Source organism: Chelmon rostratus, chromosome 13 (genome assembly GCF_017976325.1).
Source record: "Chelmon rostratus isolate fCheRos1 chromosome 13, fCheRos1.pri, whole genome shotgun sequence".
Lineage (NCBI taxonomy): Eukaryota > Metazoa > Chordata > Actinopteri > Chaetodontiformes > Chaetodontidae > Chelmon > Chelmon rostratus.
The window spans coordinates 13,972,450-13,988,544 of NC_055670.1; the positions used below are offsets into that span (position 1 = coordinate 13,972,450).

The following is a 16,095-nucleotide window of genomic DNA, read 5'->3' on the forward strand; positions in this document are numbered from 1 at the left end:
ACAAATGCTGCACAGCTCCCTTGAAATAAAGCAAAATTCTTCGTTTGAAGAGAAAATATTTGGGGGAGAATAGGAGCAAACAGGCGACTGTCGTGTTACAAGAATAATCTTCATTAAAATCGCAGGCAACAACACCAGGCCAACACGCAGCTCATTGGGAATGCAGTGTGAAAAGAGAGGCCCACAGATTATCACTCTACGTAACTCATGTTTAATTTATCCTGCAGCAATATTGTCAAGAGCTCGAGCAGTCCAAAGAACTAGACGCTGATGAAAAAGCTGGAAAAAGACGCAGGGAAGCCCAAAAATAACGCAGAGTAAAATGTCGCAAAATGGAGAGAACACACTCGAGAGTGGAAGCATTAGAGACATCTTCGATATGTTTAGCACAGCTTCACAGCTGTGTAATATAACTGCTTTAGGATTGTTAATATTTCAAAAGACGACTTCTAAATGGAGTTGACGATAAAGTGTTCACACAACAACCAGACATGATACACAGCACTTAACCTTTTGCTCTGATTTGGAGCTATTCTGCACAAACCTGCACCGTCACTACAGAACATTGAACATCTGGGCAGTACGAGCAGAAGAGCAAAAATAATCTTACAATTGACCATAAGAAGCAAACCTAAACCAGTTTCTGTGTGCTCTACGGTGTGCTTTTTTGCTCCTTCTCCTCCTCCTCCTCCTCCTCCACCTCCTCCTCCCCATGGCTGAGTGAAATGGAATTGCCTCTCACATTCAAAGACAGCTCTAGGAAGGTGATAATAGAGCTACTCCCTGCTGTCTGCAGGCAGGAAATAGGAAAGTGGCATATGGGGCCAGGAACCAAATAGAGAGGAAATGTGACCAGGCAAGGGAAGGAACTACAGGAAAGGTTAATGATCAGTTCTGAATTCTACAGGGAAGAGAACCATGTTCCAAGTTGAGAGGAAAAATAAATGTGACATGATTTATGTCGCCGCCGCTCACATCTAGGCTGTCACAAACAAACACGTGGAAACCCGTTCATTTCCTTCACAAACTTTGCCGATCGCATAAAGAAATAAACGCAGTGATCCACTTTTAGGCTATAGGCATGTTTAATGCAGACGGTGTGCTACAGAAATACACAGAGCAAGAATATATCACACAGTGCCACTTTTTCATTAGAAAGATGAGAAATACAGACAGTACCGTATAATAAGGAAAGAATCCATCTTCACAGCCTCACTATATGCTCCAACAAGTGTGAACTACTGGCTGGTGTCCTACCGTTGCCTTTATAGCAGCCGAACACGCTCTCCGGCCTGCTGCTTCTCCAAGATCCTTGAGGAACGGATCCGCTCTTTACATGACCGGGAAACTACGGCGCTACTCTGGGACTAAATTAGACATTGGACACTGTACAGTGATTCATGTATGAGAAAAGAAGACGCTGAGGAGAGAGAGAAAAAAAAAGGAAAAGATAAATCATACTACGACTAAAAACGTTTGCAGCCAATATGAGTGAAAAGATGAAAATTACTGCTGTGGGTGCAATACAGTGGGTGTGTTATCATTAGGGGCCACACAGGCTACATTAGCAAGGAGTGAATTTGCTTTCAAATTTTCACCCTGTTACCACACCTTGGTGGAAAGAGTTTGTGCCCTTTCTCCACAAAGCCGTATTTCCACCCTTTAACTATCAGTTACATCTGCTTTAAAGAAGGAAGCAATTTTGAAGCAATTTGCACTTGGTTTGAGTTGTTACTGAGCTTCTGATAACATCCATTGTAAGCTGTCTTTTTAATTATCTGAGGAAGTGGGTGACAATCGGGGGAGAGTAAGATGACTGACTAAAAACTCTGGACTTGAGTCGACTGTTACGTGGAATTTGGTCATATTGTACAAATAGAAAGACACATATACAAAATATATAGCTCACCAGCAGATTAGATACGAGTCCTGACGTACACAAAACGGCCTAAACGCTGGATTCAAATATTTTGCTGGCTCGGATTGTTGAAGCAAACAGCTGGACATTGGAGACAAAGCAACATCACACAGGCCAGCTTTTTCCAGATCTGACAGCTAGATCATTTGAAGCTGACGAGATAACACTTAAATGCAAAGGTGACATGACAGTGTCTTCAGAGCCAGATGGATCAATACTCAGCTTGGCTCGTCAGGATCTGAGCAGTGGTTCTGCAGCCACGGTGGGTTTTTATTTTTTATTTTTTTGTTTTTTAACGCTGCCGTTTTGAAAATAGGCTATCACCGCCTGGCACAATGTCTGGTACGTTATCAATGAGCAGATTTCCTTTCTTATGCTGCAACTGAAATATTGATACATTCAATTTAACAAAACAGCCCAGGAGTCCAGAGGAGATTCAGTACCTTTTACTTATTTTTGCTAACTGAACTAAACGATTATTACTGGCTAAAGCCACAGTCCGAGCTCTGGGACTGATCTGCAAAGGTGTGATGAGAGCAGCAACTGGTACAGCCATACAAAGACGGACATCCAGGTGACTGAAAAGCTCTGCGCAAGAAGGTTTAGTCAAATTCTAAACTAAGTGGTGGCCATAAATATGGGACTAAAATGATCAATGATCCGTCAACTCGTAGTCGCAGTCAAAAGGCGCTCGAAGAAGCCCACTTCTCCAAAACGTCCCCCAGTGAGACGGCCAAGAAGTCCCGTAGATCAGTTAGAAAAACTCGGCAAGTTGCCTTGGTGACCGTCCAGGCTGCACCGACTGGCACTATCTCTATTTTTTCCCCCCTCTCCCATCCACATCTATACACTTAAATAAAAAATCAAATTCTATCTTTCAAATATTCAACAGTCCCTCTTCCCTGGGAGAGGTAAGGAGCATTGTTGAATAATGCAGCCAGACAGGGATCTCCCAGAGCTCGGCTCTACAGGCATCACTGAGTAGGTCTGATCCCACTTGAGCAGCATCTATCATGGTGACATCACCATTCACACAAGGAGATATGATAAGACGGTAGTACACTACTCTACTACTTGAGCCAACTCTAAAGCAGGCAGTGGTGTTACTCATTTAAACCAATCTACTGGCCATCTGTTGATGCTAAAATCATGGTCTGACTGCCATTTCTAAATCAAACACCATCAGCATGCCTTTATTGCTTTCTGCTGAACGCTAACATGTTTTCCAGAGAGAAAAAAAAATTGGTAGCTTGTGAGACACTCGCATATTCTCTTTTACCTTGTGTGATTCTGGTGGGTGTGTAAACGTAAAAACCACAGGGACAAGCAGCTAAGGACGAAGAAAACAACATCTCCATGCAGCAGCAGCAGGTCTCTACCTTGCAGATTAGGGCACTGGGAGCACTTTGCAGGGTGTTGTCACAGGTATGACGAGGGAGAATTGCGCTCGCTATCCCCAGGTTACACAAGGTGTGAACAAAATATGCAGCCAATTTGTTTTGTGCAGAATTAGAAGGGGGGAAAAAAACATTAGAGGAATATGCTTTGGCTCATGGGTCTGCCGTTTGCTTTGGGCTCGCTGTTTACTACGTGCACCTCAGGGTTTTATTTTCTGTTTCATCTGCGCTTTAACAATCTCTGACTTGATCATAACAAATGTTCTCGGAGGTATATCTGAACACGTATGCTCTGGTTCAAATGGTGATTTTAGCTGGACCGCGAGTGACATCAAATCAACAACTAAACACCAGACACAGCATCAAAAAGGAAACCCGTCCAAACCAAGAAACTCAATCAAATCACAAGGACAAAGAGAGAGTGTGAGCATTGGCACAGGAATGACTGATCTTGGGGGAATTGGCAAGACCAACAGCAAGCAAGTGTATTACATATGGCGTGCCATTTTCACAGCTTCCACAAAGAGAACACAAAAAGTGTTATATCTCACTATCTAAGACTAATAAACAACAACCCAGATATGCTGAATCTGTTTAGTACAGTAACAAAGACTTGAGGTAAGCAGAGCTCGTGGAAGACTTTCTCAGCTCTTATCTGAGCTTCGAGCCCAGCGAGATGACGAGCCGGGCAGCCTGAGCTGAGCAAAGGCAGCAAACGAAGCCGTCCTCCCACTAATTCTATGAGGTGTCAGTCAGGAAACTGGCCTGCCAGGATGACTTTCAGATCTAATCAAGCCAGATGGTTTCTTAACACTGAATAAATGAATTGATTTGTACGTAGCATCTCTAACAAGGTTCATATTATTCTACACATGACACAAAGGTGGTCAGCGCGAGGAGGAGAACTGCCGTCCGCTGACTTCGAGGAGGGGCGCTGCGCGTCTCGGTCCTGCAGACATGAATGTGACTAACATCTTTGCAGTGTTTGTATGTGTTAAGTTGACGAAGTGTTAGGACAAGGCCTCTGTTGTCATAACTGTACACAGCTCACACCTCAAGTGTTATCTATTGCCTCCTAACCCACTATCATTAGATGGATCACTTCACTTTCCCTGTGGTGTGAACTGCTATCAATTATGCAGCCATCTTTCAATTATTGTATAATGTTAAAGTACCTGCTAATGAATTGTGAAACTACAGTGTTATCATGTGATTGTACTGGGCAGTAACCAGCTACTGTACACTTAGGCGCCTTTTTCAATTAGATCCTCGTGACGCTTTGTGCAGTCATTAAGCACATTTGGTGCAAGAATGTCCACCTTGCACTTAGCCAAAGGTGTTTCTGCAGTTGTTGTTATTAGCCAGCAGCTTCTCAGGCCTCATGCAAAGCCACTGCTGCATGTAAGAGGACTCCGAGGACAACACAGTAGTGCCCACTGCGATTTACACGGGGGATTTTGATATTCACACCTGCACAAGGTGTTGTTTGGGAGTCTGATAAGCATGTGTGAAACCAGAGGGTTGACTAGAATGGGGACCTTCTTTGAAGGGGATAGATCTTTTTAGATATATCCATCGAGGACACTGTTGTATTTTCATGTGTAACAATAAGAGGAGACAAAGCTAATCAAGCACGGTGTATCTTAGCTACCAGCCATGTGTCTAATTGAAGCTGCGCACGGCCATATGGGCATGTGCGAAAAATAGAATGTCCAACAACTACATAAGGATTCGAGCAGCACGTGGAAAAATAAAATATTTCCGACATCATTGCCAGTCTGGTTGTCAGCGGCTACACTGCTCATGAAGCGAGGGCTTATCTCTAACAATTCATCTAAATTTCTAGTATGAAAAAATATTTGCAGAGCAGCGTACGAGGCAAAATCATTTTCAGTGTATGAAGAAAGCCCAGACCTCATCATTACAAGATCAGAGGCTGAAAAACAAAGTGCATGAGAGCTGCTCCTCCTCTCTCTCCATCGGTGATGTTCAGAGGCAGCCTGTTATTGGAGGTGTTAATTGGCAAATTCAGTACAAGTCAAGAGCATGTTCCCTGTCGTCCTCGCCCAGAAAGGCTAGGTCATTAAACCGAGAATGGATTCTTTCATGCTGCTTTAACCCTTGAATTGCAAGTTACCATTCTGCAAACATCCCCCTGCTCCAACCCACCCCCATGTGTCAAGAAGAAAAACAACATGGGAGGATGACATCTCGAGAGCCAGACTTTCAGTCGTACAATTATTTCAAATTGGCAGTCAAATGTCTTCAAAAAGTTCAGAAGTTTACAAATGTCTAGCACTCCAACCCTCCACAAGTAAACATAAAAGTAGGCTCTGCTAGCGGTGGCTGAACAATGTGATTTTCAGAACAATGGCATCGTCAGACTCCACCGATCGGCGCTTTTGTGTTCTGTGTATTGAACGAGCCCCTCGTCCGCCTGAAATGTGAGCCTCCTTTGGGGTTCTGGGTGCGATCTCACCACTGCCTCTGTCATCACTTGCTGTGACTGCCAAATCTCTGCTCCAGAAATCAGGGCTCTCAGACCAGCACTGAAGCAAACACAATGGAGAGGGGCTGTTCTGAGACTTTGCGCAAGGCAGCGATGGCTTCAACACATTTAATCGAACACAAAGTCGGCTCCACCACTTCTGCACAGAGAGCACGAGCAGCCCAACGCATGGCAAGACAACTGTGAGGTGATACTCGCAGCTCGCAACGCCATGAGAGTTGGCAGTCTCTCATGCCAACGGTGACCAGTGCACAGACAGTTGAATATGCTTCTCTCCTAAGTTGTTAATTATCGAAATGACATTGATGTGAAGAGGGCATTCTAGCCAGGTGACCTTAATCCACTTGCTATCTCTCTGTTTTGTTTCGATTTGATTAAACCCTTTAACAATCTCTTTTTTTTCCCCCCCAGCTTGTGTTACATCTTCTTGGCAATGGCACGATCTGATAAACATTGTTTAAATACTTAGAAGAGTAATTGTTGAAAATAATGACTTAGTGGAATGGCGCCTCATCTGTCTATTGCCTGCTAGCTGTAATCCATTTAGAGGCTAATAAAGAAAAAGGTATGCTTGTTTAATAGATCTATTTAAAATATCATTCTTGTTTAAATATTATATTTTAAGCCCTTATTTCTTGATATCACTTAATGTCATAAATCACACATAGTCAGATGTGTGATGTCTGTATACAAGAGCCATATTATATTGTATAGCATAAACGTACACATAATTAAAGGACAAAAATACATGATTTTTGACCACATTAAATTGAATTACAATTACACTTACAATTGAAGAGTTTGAGATAAAAAGGGGAAAAAAGCATTTTCAGTGTATATATATGTGTGCAAATATATGTTTTATATCTGCGTCTAAAACCATTATGGACATAAACAAACGTTCATCAGAAAACAACAGTAGTTAGACAGGAAGTCAAAAAGCCTGACAAACAGTTTGGTGTAACCGGCCCCAGTGTTTTGTTTTGATTTGGCATTTTTGGAGCTACCACTTTGATGCACAACTGGATTATGGATTGCACATTTGATGTAATAGTGCTCTCTGTTCATCAACACTGGACATTACAACTTTGCCATTAAATACTAATGTTACAAACTGTGGTTAAAAGGCGTTATTCATCACAAAATGAGTGACGATTTTAAACAGAAATGCAGAGCTGCATCCTCCATCTTTAAACTCCATTGCTGTGTAGTGACCCTGCTTGTAGCCATACATGAGTATTTAATTCACTCTGAATACAGCTGAAGGTGAGCACAGTAACAAAGCAGGTATCGTCCTTCGAGATGTGCTGCATATACATGAACTATTTTGTATTTTAAATAAATTAAACAAACATTTAAACCTATTTTTCTCTTTATATAGCCTGTTCATTCCTTTATCATGATTTTTTTCAATTATTCATTCATTCCTTTAATTATGCTGTATTATACTAGTATTTCTATTGATTTAAACTTTTTTCAGTTTCTCAAATGTGGTGATTTGCTGCTTTTTTTGTTTATATCATAGCAAACTAGGCTATGTCTTTAATTTTTGGTCAGACACAAAGAAATGTGAATTTAAATGTCATCTTAGACTGTGTGAACATGTATATACTGTATTACACCATTATTCCACTCAATCCACTTAAAAACACTCCATCAGCTCATGCCTCATCAGCTCCTCTCTGCATAGGATAACCTATAAGCTCAAATAAACCTGGTAGATTGCCAACAGCTATACTGTCCGTCAGCTTCCACTCTCTCTCCTCTACTTGAGAACAACTGAGGTCCCCTGAAGCCGGTGACTTCCCTGTCTCCCCGAACTCAGCACCGACTGGTGGTGCAGAAGCACTGCTGATTAGCATGCAGTAATGATGGTGAGCTGGGCTCCATTGTTCTAACACCTCCCCTCTCCTCCGCACCAATCTGTCACCATTCAGTGGGCTAGAGCTGCCTCAAATGCCTCTCTCCACAAATGAGATGGATAATTAGTTGCCCCTCACGAATGCTGCACTCTTCTCACCCCTGATTGCTTTCACCTTCTTGCTCCTGGCAATTTTGACACCTTGTAATCAGCCTGCTACTTCTCCATCTCAATCCATATCCTTTCTTTTTTTTTTTTTTTTTTGTAGCTCTTAAATCTATTTCAAATCTGCCTCTGGTAGCAAATGTCCCAAGGAGATAGACAGCCCATATCTCATGTTCTACTGGAAATGGTGGCAACAACAATGCCTTAGAGCTCAACTGGAGTTTTCTCACAGTTCACATTACTGTATGTGCAAGCGAGTAAATATACAGTGTACAGAAATACACACGCACAGACACACACAAAATAAAAAAAAACCCCTAGCTGTCAGTATGAGTTTCCTCTTCCAAATAACAATGAATGACAACATAATTATGAGCAAGCAGCTGTTCATGATCCCAGAGAGAAAAGCATGCAGGCTGCACAATGTTCGACTCTTCACAGATTAACCAGAGAGGATCATTAGGGATATGTATTTGCCAAAAAAAAATCAGAATAAATTCTCCCCTCAGCATCCACAATGTGATGCAAATTGTAAAATTATGTGGTTCATGTCAATCCAAAATAAACACACATTACATTAGATCAATATGTAATAATCACCTTTGTAAATACACCAAATGACAAGTACGATCCATCTTTTCCTCCATGTTGATGATGTGCTGTGTTTCAGTTGTGCTCTTCTATCTTAGTGTAATGACTCACTAGTTGGGAGTACTTGATAGCATTACTACATCACATTTTTTACACCCTTCTGAGCTATTTATGAAACACAGTGAAATGCTCAGCGGCAACAATCAGTTAAGGTTTATAACATAACAATAACAAATCAATCAGTCGATCAAGCAGTATTTGATTATGAGAAGTGAGCCATAGTGCCCGACACTTTTAAAGAGGGGGGAAAAACCTTGTTTGCAGTCTTCACACCAGCTCATCTACCCAGCAAAAGTGTTACCAGCCCATAGCTGAGGAGCTGTAAGGTTCTCTCTGCACAACCAAGTGTTTCAACACACAGTGTCCCCGTTTCCTCAAACATCATCACACTGAACGCGGAAAATCATTGCAATTGTTAGCAAAGGTGTGAATAAATACTGCAGAAGTCAAAAGCTGAGGCTGCTGTTTAGAAAAGACAAATGATACGTGCTGCACATACTGTAAAAGATGTTCTTTCACACAGTCAGTGACTCAAACATCATCTGTTCTATTTCCAAATCACGACTACCTGCACTTCACTGTTCGGTCTTGTTAACATTTTAATTATTAATATGTAGCCTAGAATGTCTCATTTTATCACTTTGTATAGCATTATTAGAGTAAAAACGTCATGTTCGTTTCAAATAAATGTTAATACAATATGTACAGCATAATATTGCTTAAGGTAAAATCATCGCTGTTCAGATAATAAGGTAATTGGCCATCCAGCTGAACAAATAGCCTGCGCCTAACGTGATGTGTTGCCATCTGTGTAGATCATTTTAATGAACAAATGGCACGCTAACTTTTAAAGTGATTTCAAAGTTGGAAACAACAAAGATTATTTCAGCAGAAATGATCACAAGCTTAATTTACACAACATGTCTTCATCAACAAATGTCTAATTGGAAATTGCCGTATGTTATTAATGTAAATCATGTTTTCAAATAAAAATGTATAAACATGTTACAGAAAGTTAATAAATACACATCTTGTCCTCCTTATGTCTTTCTGTATGGCTACACTAACGAGTATCCCAGTCTGCTTTAAATTTGAAATGATTCAAATGATTTAAAAAAAGTGTCGCAAGAGTAAATGTCCGCTTTATTTGCTCAGATATACCATATCCTGCATCATCGTCACTTAGAGTAAAATCTCAGCGAGATATTAGAAAAATATAATGGACAAGAAAGTGTACCATTCAATTCTTCAATATTAAATAAGTGGATTCAAGTCTTATTGCAGTGTCATTTCAAATCCGACACACCGCATATACTTCATGGCAGGCAGGACTGGACCATGAATACAGTAAGTCTTGGTGTAGCTGTGGCCTTGGCCCATCAGTCTCTGCTTCCACTGTCAATTGTCGGCTTCATTCTTTGGAGAGAAATGCAAGTAGAGGTGGCTGTTCATTCGGTCCTGAGGAACCACAGCGTTGCAGAAAGCACATTTATCAGGACTGCTGCTCTGAGGCGTCTCCAGTTCTGTCCCCACGTCAACCACATCAGACAGCTCGGGACTCCAGACAGGCTGCACAGCAGGATGAACCAAAGACAACAATATATTATTCATGCTCTAAACAATCCTTACACTCACTCTATCAAAGCATGTCGGACCACTTGTCCTATAGGCTGAAGTATCTAGTATCTGTTGCTTTAAGGAATAAAGTCCTCTGTCAATGCGACCGTCTGCACAAATACTCAGGAACAGTACAGGCAGAGAGCTATGCCCAAGTGTTTAATTATGTTACTATTTATGTGTTCATGCAAACTATCAAAACAGCCTTGCTTATTATAAATGTCCGTGTTGATGTCATCCAGGGAAAGAATCGCATTGTGAAAAACTGGACCAACTTTTAGACTCGCTCTCTGCACGTCATTCACAATTTTTTATTAGGCATTTATACACATCAGCAAATAAAATCCCACTTCGCCACCGTACTCGTTTCATCAGATTCAGACACTGTAATGTGCTTCCATCTGGCTCACACTTTCCAGCAAAAGATGCCAAATATAACCAGAGCATCCATGCTTAAGTAAAAAAAGAATCTGCACACATTACACAGTAATACGTTTCAAGTTAAGCCAAGGGGATTTTTTTATTTTATTTTATTTTTTTTTTTTTTGGACTTCACACCGTTTCACTCCTCCATTAGCAAAGACCAATCAGTGACTGATAATTTGCTACTAGTTTTCTCAGACCTTCTCCTGTGATTCTCACCTGCTGGGGTCCCCGCACGCTCTCCTGGGAGAGCGAAGATGATGTTGAGTGGGAGGGGGACGTAGGGTAGACAAAAGGCATGGGCAATTCCACAGGCTCCTCCTCCATCAGTTGGGAGGGGACAGTGCTGAGGGGCCGCTTCGTGGGCACGGTCAGACCAATGTGTCTCTCTGGAGCACTGTTCAGGAAGTCATATTCACTGTCTGCAGAGGGCGGGAATTTGACGCTGAGTTTGGTGAGAGAGTCTACTAGGTCCCCGTCCTCGGGGCTGGCGCCGCGGGACGCCAGAGATGTGACATCCACCGCTGACCTTAGCGCTGAGGAGAAGGGTCTCTCTGCCTCTGCTGTACGGTCTGTGCACTGGATGGGCATGGAGAACCGCTGATCTGTCACACGGCAAAAGAACATGAGATTTTACACAGTTTTTTCTCTCTCCATCGCTTGAGCTTTGAATTGAGAAGTTTCACACGTTAAAATATATTCTGGGTCTTTTCGATATGTACATAACAGAAAAATATTTTTATCACACTTCTTACTAATTACTAGATTAATAATTATGTAATGTTATCAATTACACAGCTTGCATCCAGAGCCAACATCATGCATTTGTCAGTGGAAGTATTAAATATGTTTAGCCACGCTATCTTCACAGAGGTGGCCAGCCATGGTTCGAAAGGGCAATCAGGCATTCAAGTACATCCCTACTTAAGGTGTTGCCATCTCATTATCTAAAAGAACAAAGCAAAAGCTAGTAAATTCATCACTTGTTATGACACATACAAAGCTTTTTCAATTCAACACATTTTATCCTAAGTAATTGAATTAAGAAGCAAGTGGATTTAGGTTCAGGCAGGTAGGATTTGGTAAATATGAATATTACCGTTTGATGTATCATTTCCTCTGTGGAATCTTTTCAGGTGATCTTTTTGTCTTCTGGTTAGAGAACGAATCTGCCGGAATTTCCCTTGAATTGCTTCAAATGCCTCCAGCATGTCCTGACTGACAGAACGACAAACAAAGAGTGAGAAAAAAAATCCACTCTTTTAACTGTTATGTCCAAGATTTTTTTTTTTTAAGTCTTTGTGCAAGGAGAGACACATACTAGTCAACACTGCTGTTCACTGGAATATTGGGAGCAACAGCAACGGTGCCCAGATTCTCCTGAAAAGAAGACATATTACATTTATCGTGATCATTAGCAACAATTTTGCCAGAGCATGCATGTTAATACAGATGCAGTTTTATTTACACGCCACAAATTTATATCTACTAGTGAAAAATGTTTCCTGGCCCGCTGAATAAATGGTTGAATAAATGAACAGTGAAGCTCAAGCTGCTGAACTGTGCAGCGATATTATCCTCTAGCACCATCTGGTGAAGTGAAAGTGGATGCACCTTTTGTGGAGTAAAACAGAGGGTGGATACTATCACAGCAGCACTGTAATCATAGGTTTGCTCAATTGCTTGAATCTTTGGAAAACAAATGAATGGAGTCACGTTAAAACAACGAAAACACATGGACATCACCTTCTGATCAAGGACGGAATTTCGCTTAACTATCATGTAATTATTGTATGTGTAAACAAGGGTAAGGAAGAAAATGCTATTTATGCAGGCTGACTTGTGCTGTGCAGCCAGAGAGGGACTGAGATGAAAGAAAAAGTTTAACAAAGGATGAAGCTGAGGCCTCAAAAATACAATGCTCAAATTAAATCAGATATGGATCGACCAGATTTGGAGCCTCATAGCTACAGCGCCATTCATTTTCTATTTGGTGTTCTTTAACATCCCCGTTGGCACAAGTGCGCCGACATCAAGCAGAAGTACTATCAACATGTTTGTGTGTGAGAGGAAGTTGTATGCACGCTCATGAAGAAGAAAATCGGGAGCCATCATATTGCAGTTTTCACATAGTTTGGACATAGAAAGAGCAAACTGTAAGGCAGCCTACATACCGGATACTGTGTTATCCTATAAGCGCCAGCCCCATCAAGGAGATGGTTGCAGGGCTCACATTTCATCTCTCCTTAGAAGCCAAAACAGTGAAAATTGAGTTTGTGAGGAGGCAATGCAACATGAAGCAGATTCAGTTTCATTTATGACAATCCATTACAATTTGCTATCAATTTCAATGCCCAGAATGCCATGCAATGCAACAGTAAATTATCATCTGGCACGTTTCACTAACCTGATGGTTGCCTTGTTGCTGATAACTTAGCTTCAAGTTTTGAAATCAACTGCTGCTGGTCCTCTATCTGCTTCTGAAGCTTTTGAGTGTATCGCTCATAATATTCAGTCTGTAAAAATGAGGTTTCTGTTATTCTTTTTCGCACCGTTACCTGCAGTCTGGCCTGTGGCATGTAAACGTCTGTGTGTGTCACACTTCCATGTTCATACACAACAAATTTCTTGCTATTTGACTGTTAACATAAATAAAAAGAGTACACACACACACACACACACACACACACACATATTTTCAATAAAAACCTGCAAGCTACTTATTATTTGTGCTATATTAGTAATACTTGTCTCATTTCACAGAAAGTTCTTGTCCTCATGTCATTACCATTTGCTGCAGCTCCTTTTTAGCATTGTCCTTTTCAATGGAGACCTGGCGGTAAGCTTCAAAAGCTTTGTTGAGCTGGTCTCCGATGTTCCTTTCCATGCCGTGTGCTCCACAATCATCACTGACACAGCAGACATGAGCCCTGGGAGTGAAAATGTTTTAATTCCAGAGGAAACAGGCTCCCAAAGACAATACTTCTTTCTTTAGGATTGGTGTATAGTGGAGGTAGTGTCTCATTTTTTGCCTGTTTTATAATGTTTCTCCACACAACTTGTCTTCACACACATTAAAAATAATAAAAATAAGTTAATAATTTAAAAAGAGGTGTCATATTATTTGTGTAAGGCACTGATGCAATGACAAAACTGAGTACACACTGCACTTATTACCAAAGACTAATGGCAGTTCCGGTGGAACACAAGCTTACGAGCAAGAACACTTTTCAACAAGCGATGCCTTGTTCTAGTTTTGTAAGAAATGACGTGCTGAAGATGCTGACGAGCACCTGAGACACGGAAAAGTAGTGACAACTAAATAAAGCAACCCAACGCATTTGCAATGTCTTGCACAACTCTTGTGAGACCAAAACAACCCTCACACATCTGAGTATTTTCTCGACCAGTGTCAGCACCGACTTTCAAACAACTTTGCTGCAATTCTGGGACAACTGGAGCACTAAACTTAGTGTTGCAACAGCTGGCACGGACTCGTTGAGCTGATGGACGAGATGCTGCCAGTCAATTATGGCTCAATCTTTCAAAATAAATGTCACAGTGACGCTACTAGCTACCTGCCAGCGGTGCTACACAGACGCGGCTCCTGGGTGAAGCAGCGGCAAAGCTAGCAGGCTGAGTTAGAAAAGCACAAGAACAGCAGACACACGGCAGTAAAGGCACTTTTAAGTGTAGTCCAAGTTAGTCCACACAGTTCCGTATTCTTTAAACTGCAACTGGCCGGTTCGCCATAGCTCATTCAACCGGTGGCGGAGAAAGCGACCGAGCAACAACTCCCCGGATCAGTTTCCCCCGCCGCCAGCGAGCCGCTGTCCTCTTACCTTCATTCGAGTAACTGTTAAAAAGTCGAGTTTGTTGTTTTGACACGGCCGCAGCGTCGTCGCCTAATCTTCAGATGCAAAGTTACGAAGCGCCGGAGAGGATATGGCAGCATATGTTTTACATAGCCTGGCTGAGATGGGAACTTCCCTCGGGGAATCCCCCTGCTCTGTGGACTTCCGCCTTGAGTCGGTCGCGGCCAATCAGCGCGCAGCTCGCGCAGCGCTGGGTGAGCTGGTTGTGGGTTCTTCCAGCCTACGCGTCTTCAAACCGACTGCTGTGCATGTGAAAACTGTCCACGAACTGCTCATTCTGCTCTCCAGCATTTTGTCAGACGTTTCTGAGCGTTCAGTCAGTTCTTCTGACTTGAGAAGTGTTAAGCACGTAAACAAGCGTGGCTGGATTAACCTGTTGTTGTTGCCCATGGGCAAAAACTACTGATGGGCCCTTTTAGTGGTAATTAAACAGCACTTTCTTTAGGATTCTGCACCACCTGAGCACTGGCCCCCTCTACACGACAAGGCCATAAAATAAAATAAAATTAAAGCTTCAACTGTGTACTTTCATGTGCAGGCCTTTGAGGCCTTTTGGGGCTGTTGGTGTTGAGTGCATGGGATTTCTTTACTCCTTTTTACTGGAGTGCACAGTCCTCTAGTGCGTATGGGGGACAGGCAGAATAGACTCGGATCTTCACTTTCCCTCCAGTGTCTATTTATTCAACATTTAACTATGAATCAATACAGATGAACATGATATCAACAACAGGTGCATACAAAGGCGCATTGGGAAGTCATATCCTGTACCGTAAAACAATACAGTGCAATAGATTTATAGCAATACATCAATTTACCGTAATACACAGAGTAAGGGCGCCATCAAAATTATAACACTTGACAGTTGGTATCTGTTGGGGCTTGGTACCCAATCTCTGACTGTGGGGGTAATGGTGATGACATCACGCTCCAAGTCAGTGAACATGTCCTTAGCTTAGCTTTTATGAAATATAAATAATTGACTCCTACTTCTGTGTTCTGTGCGTGCACATGTGACATAGCTGACCACCTGACCACAGTGATGTCGGTGTGTTTGAGGAAACACATCACTGCAACGCTGCAGCAAGGTGACCACTATCGCCACTGGAGGTCACCAATTATTAGGTCTGGAGGTCATTTCAGTGTGACAGAGAGGACATGCCTCAGAATCTCGAACAGGTGGGCTGCTGAAGCATGAGCTAGATGCAGAACCAGACCTCAGCACAGGGAACCCCATGTAATAACTCCTCCAGCAAATTTGTGTAAAACACATAAGACAAATATTTAATCAAAAAGAAGAATATATTACAGATTACATCTACATTTCATCAACAAACATTACCAGTATCTAGAGGTGTGTTGTGCTGTGTCATGGTGCCCCCTGGCAATATTCATCATTCGTAATTTGTGGCCACAATTTATACCACACTGGATCCGGTTCTTACATTGTGGCCAAGAATCAGTAATGAGTGATGTTAAGGCCTCGTCATGTTCCCTCCAACACATTTCGACAAATCTGTTCAGAGCCAAACGTATGAAATCCCTTATGAAAAAGAAACGCTGAGTGATGATGGTACAATATTTAGTTGTTCAGACATGAGTGGACAATTTTTGTATCATTTTTTATGTGGTATTTATATACATTCTCGACAATAGGTTTGCAAATTGACATTAAATCTCCT

General features: G+C 41.8%; 1 protein-coding gene across 1 annotated transcript; it reads right to left on the reverse strand.

Moving 5' to 3' along the window:
* Positions 1 to 8,304: 8,304 nt before the first annotated feature.
* Positions 8,305 to 14,526, reverse strand: tank (TRAF family member-associated NFKB activator). Its single transcript, XM_041951516.1, has 8 exons — positions 14,384 to 14,526; positions 13,330 to 13,471; positions 12,949 to 13,057; positions 12,716 to 12,786; positions 11,863 to 11,921; positions 11,641 to 11,759; positions 10,761 to 11,146; positions 8,305 to 10,070 (listed from the first exon to the last, which is right to left on the reverse strand). Exons 2-8 carry the CDS (start codon positions 13,426 to 13,428, stop codon positions 9,900 to 9,902), a joined length of 1,014 nt encoding a protein of 337 aa, XP_041807450.1. The 5' UTR covers positions 13,429 to 13,471; positions 14,384 to 14,526; the 3' UTR covers positions 8,305 to 9,899.
* Positions 14,527 to 16,095: the final 1,569 nt, after the last annotated feature.

Bases quoted from the DNA above. Each gene is read 5' to 3' on its own strand.
- tank (XM_041951516.1), bottom strand. From the start codon at position 13,428: ATGGAAAGGAACATCGGAGACCAGCTCAACAAAGCTTTTGAAGCTTAC. The intron at 11,760-11,862 runs GTATGTGTCTCT...TCGTTCTGTCAG, and splicing joins GTGAACAGCAGTGTTGACTA to TCAGGACATGCTGGAGGCAT. The intron at 10,071-10,760 runs GTGAGAATCACA...CCTGCTGTGCAG, and splicing joins GCGTGCGGGGACCCCAGCAG to CCTGTCTGGAGTCCCGAGCT.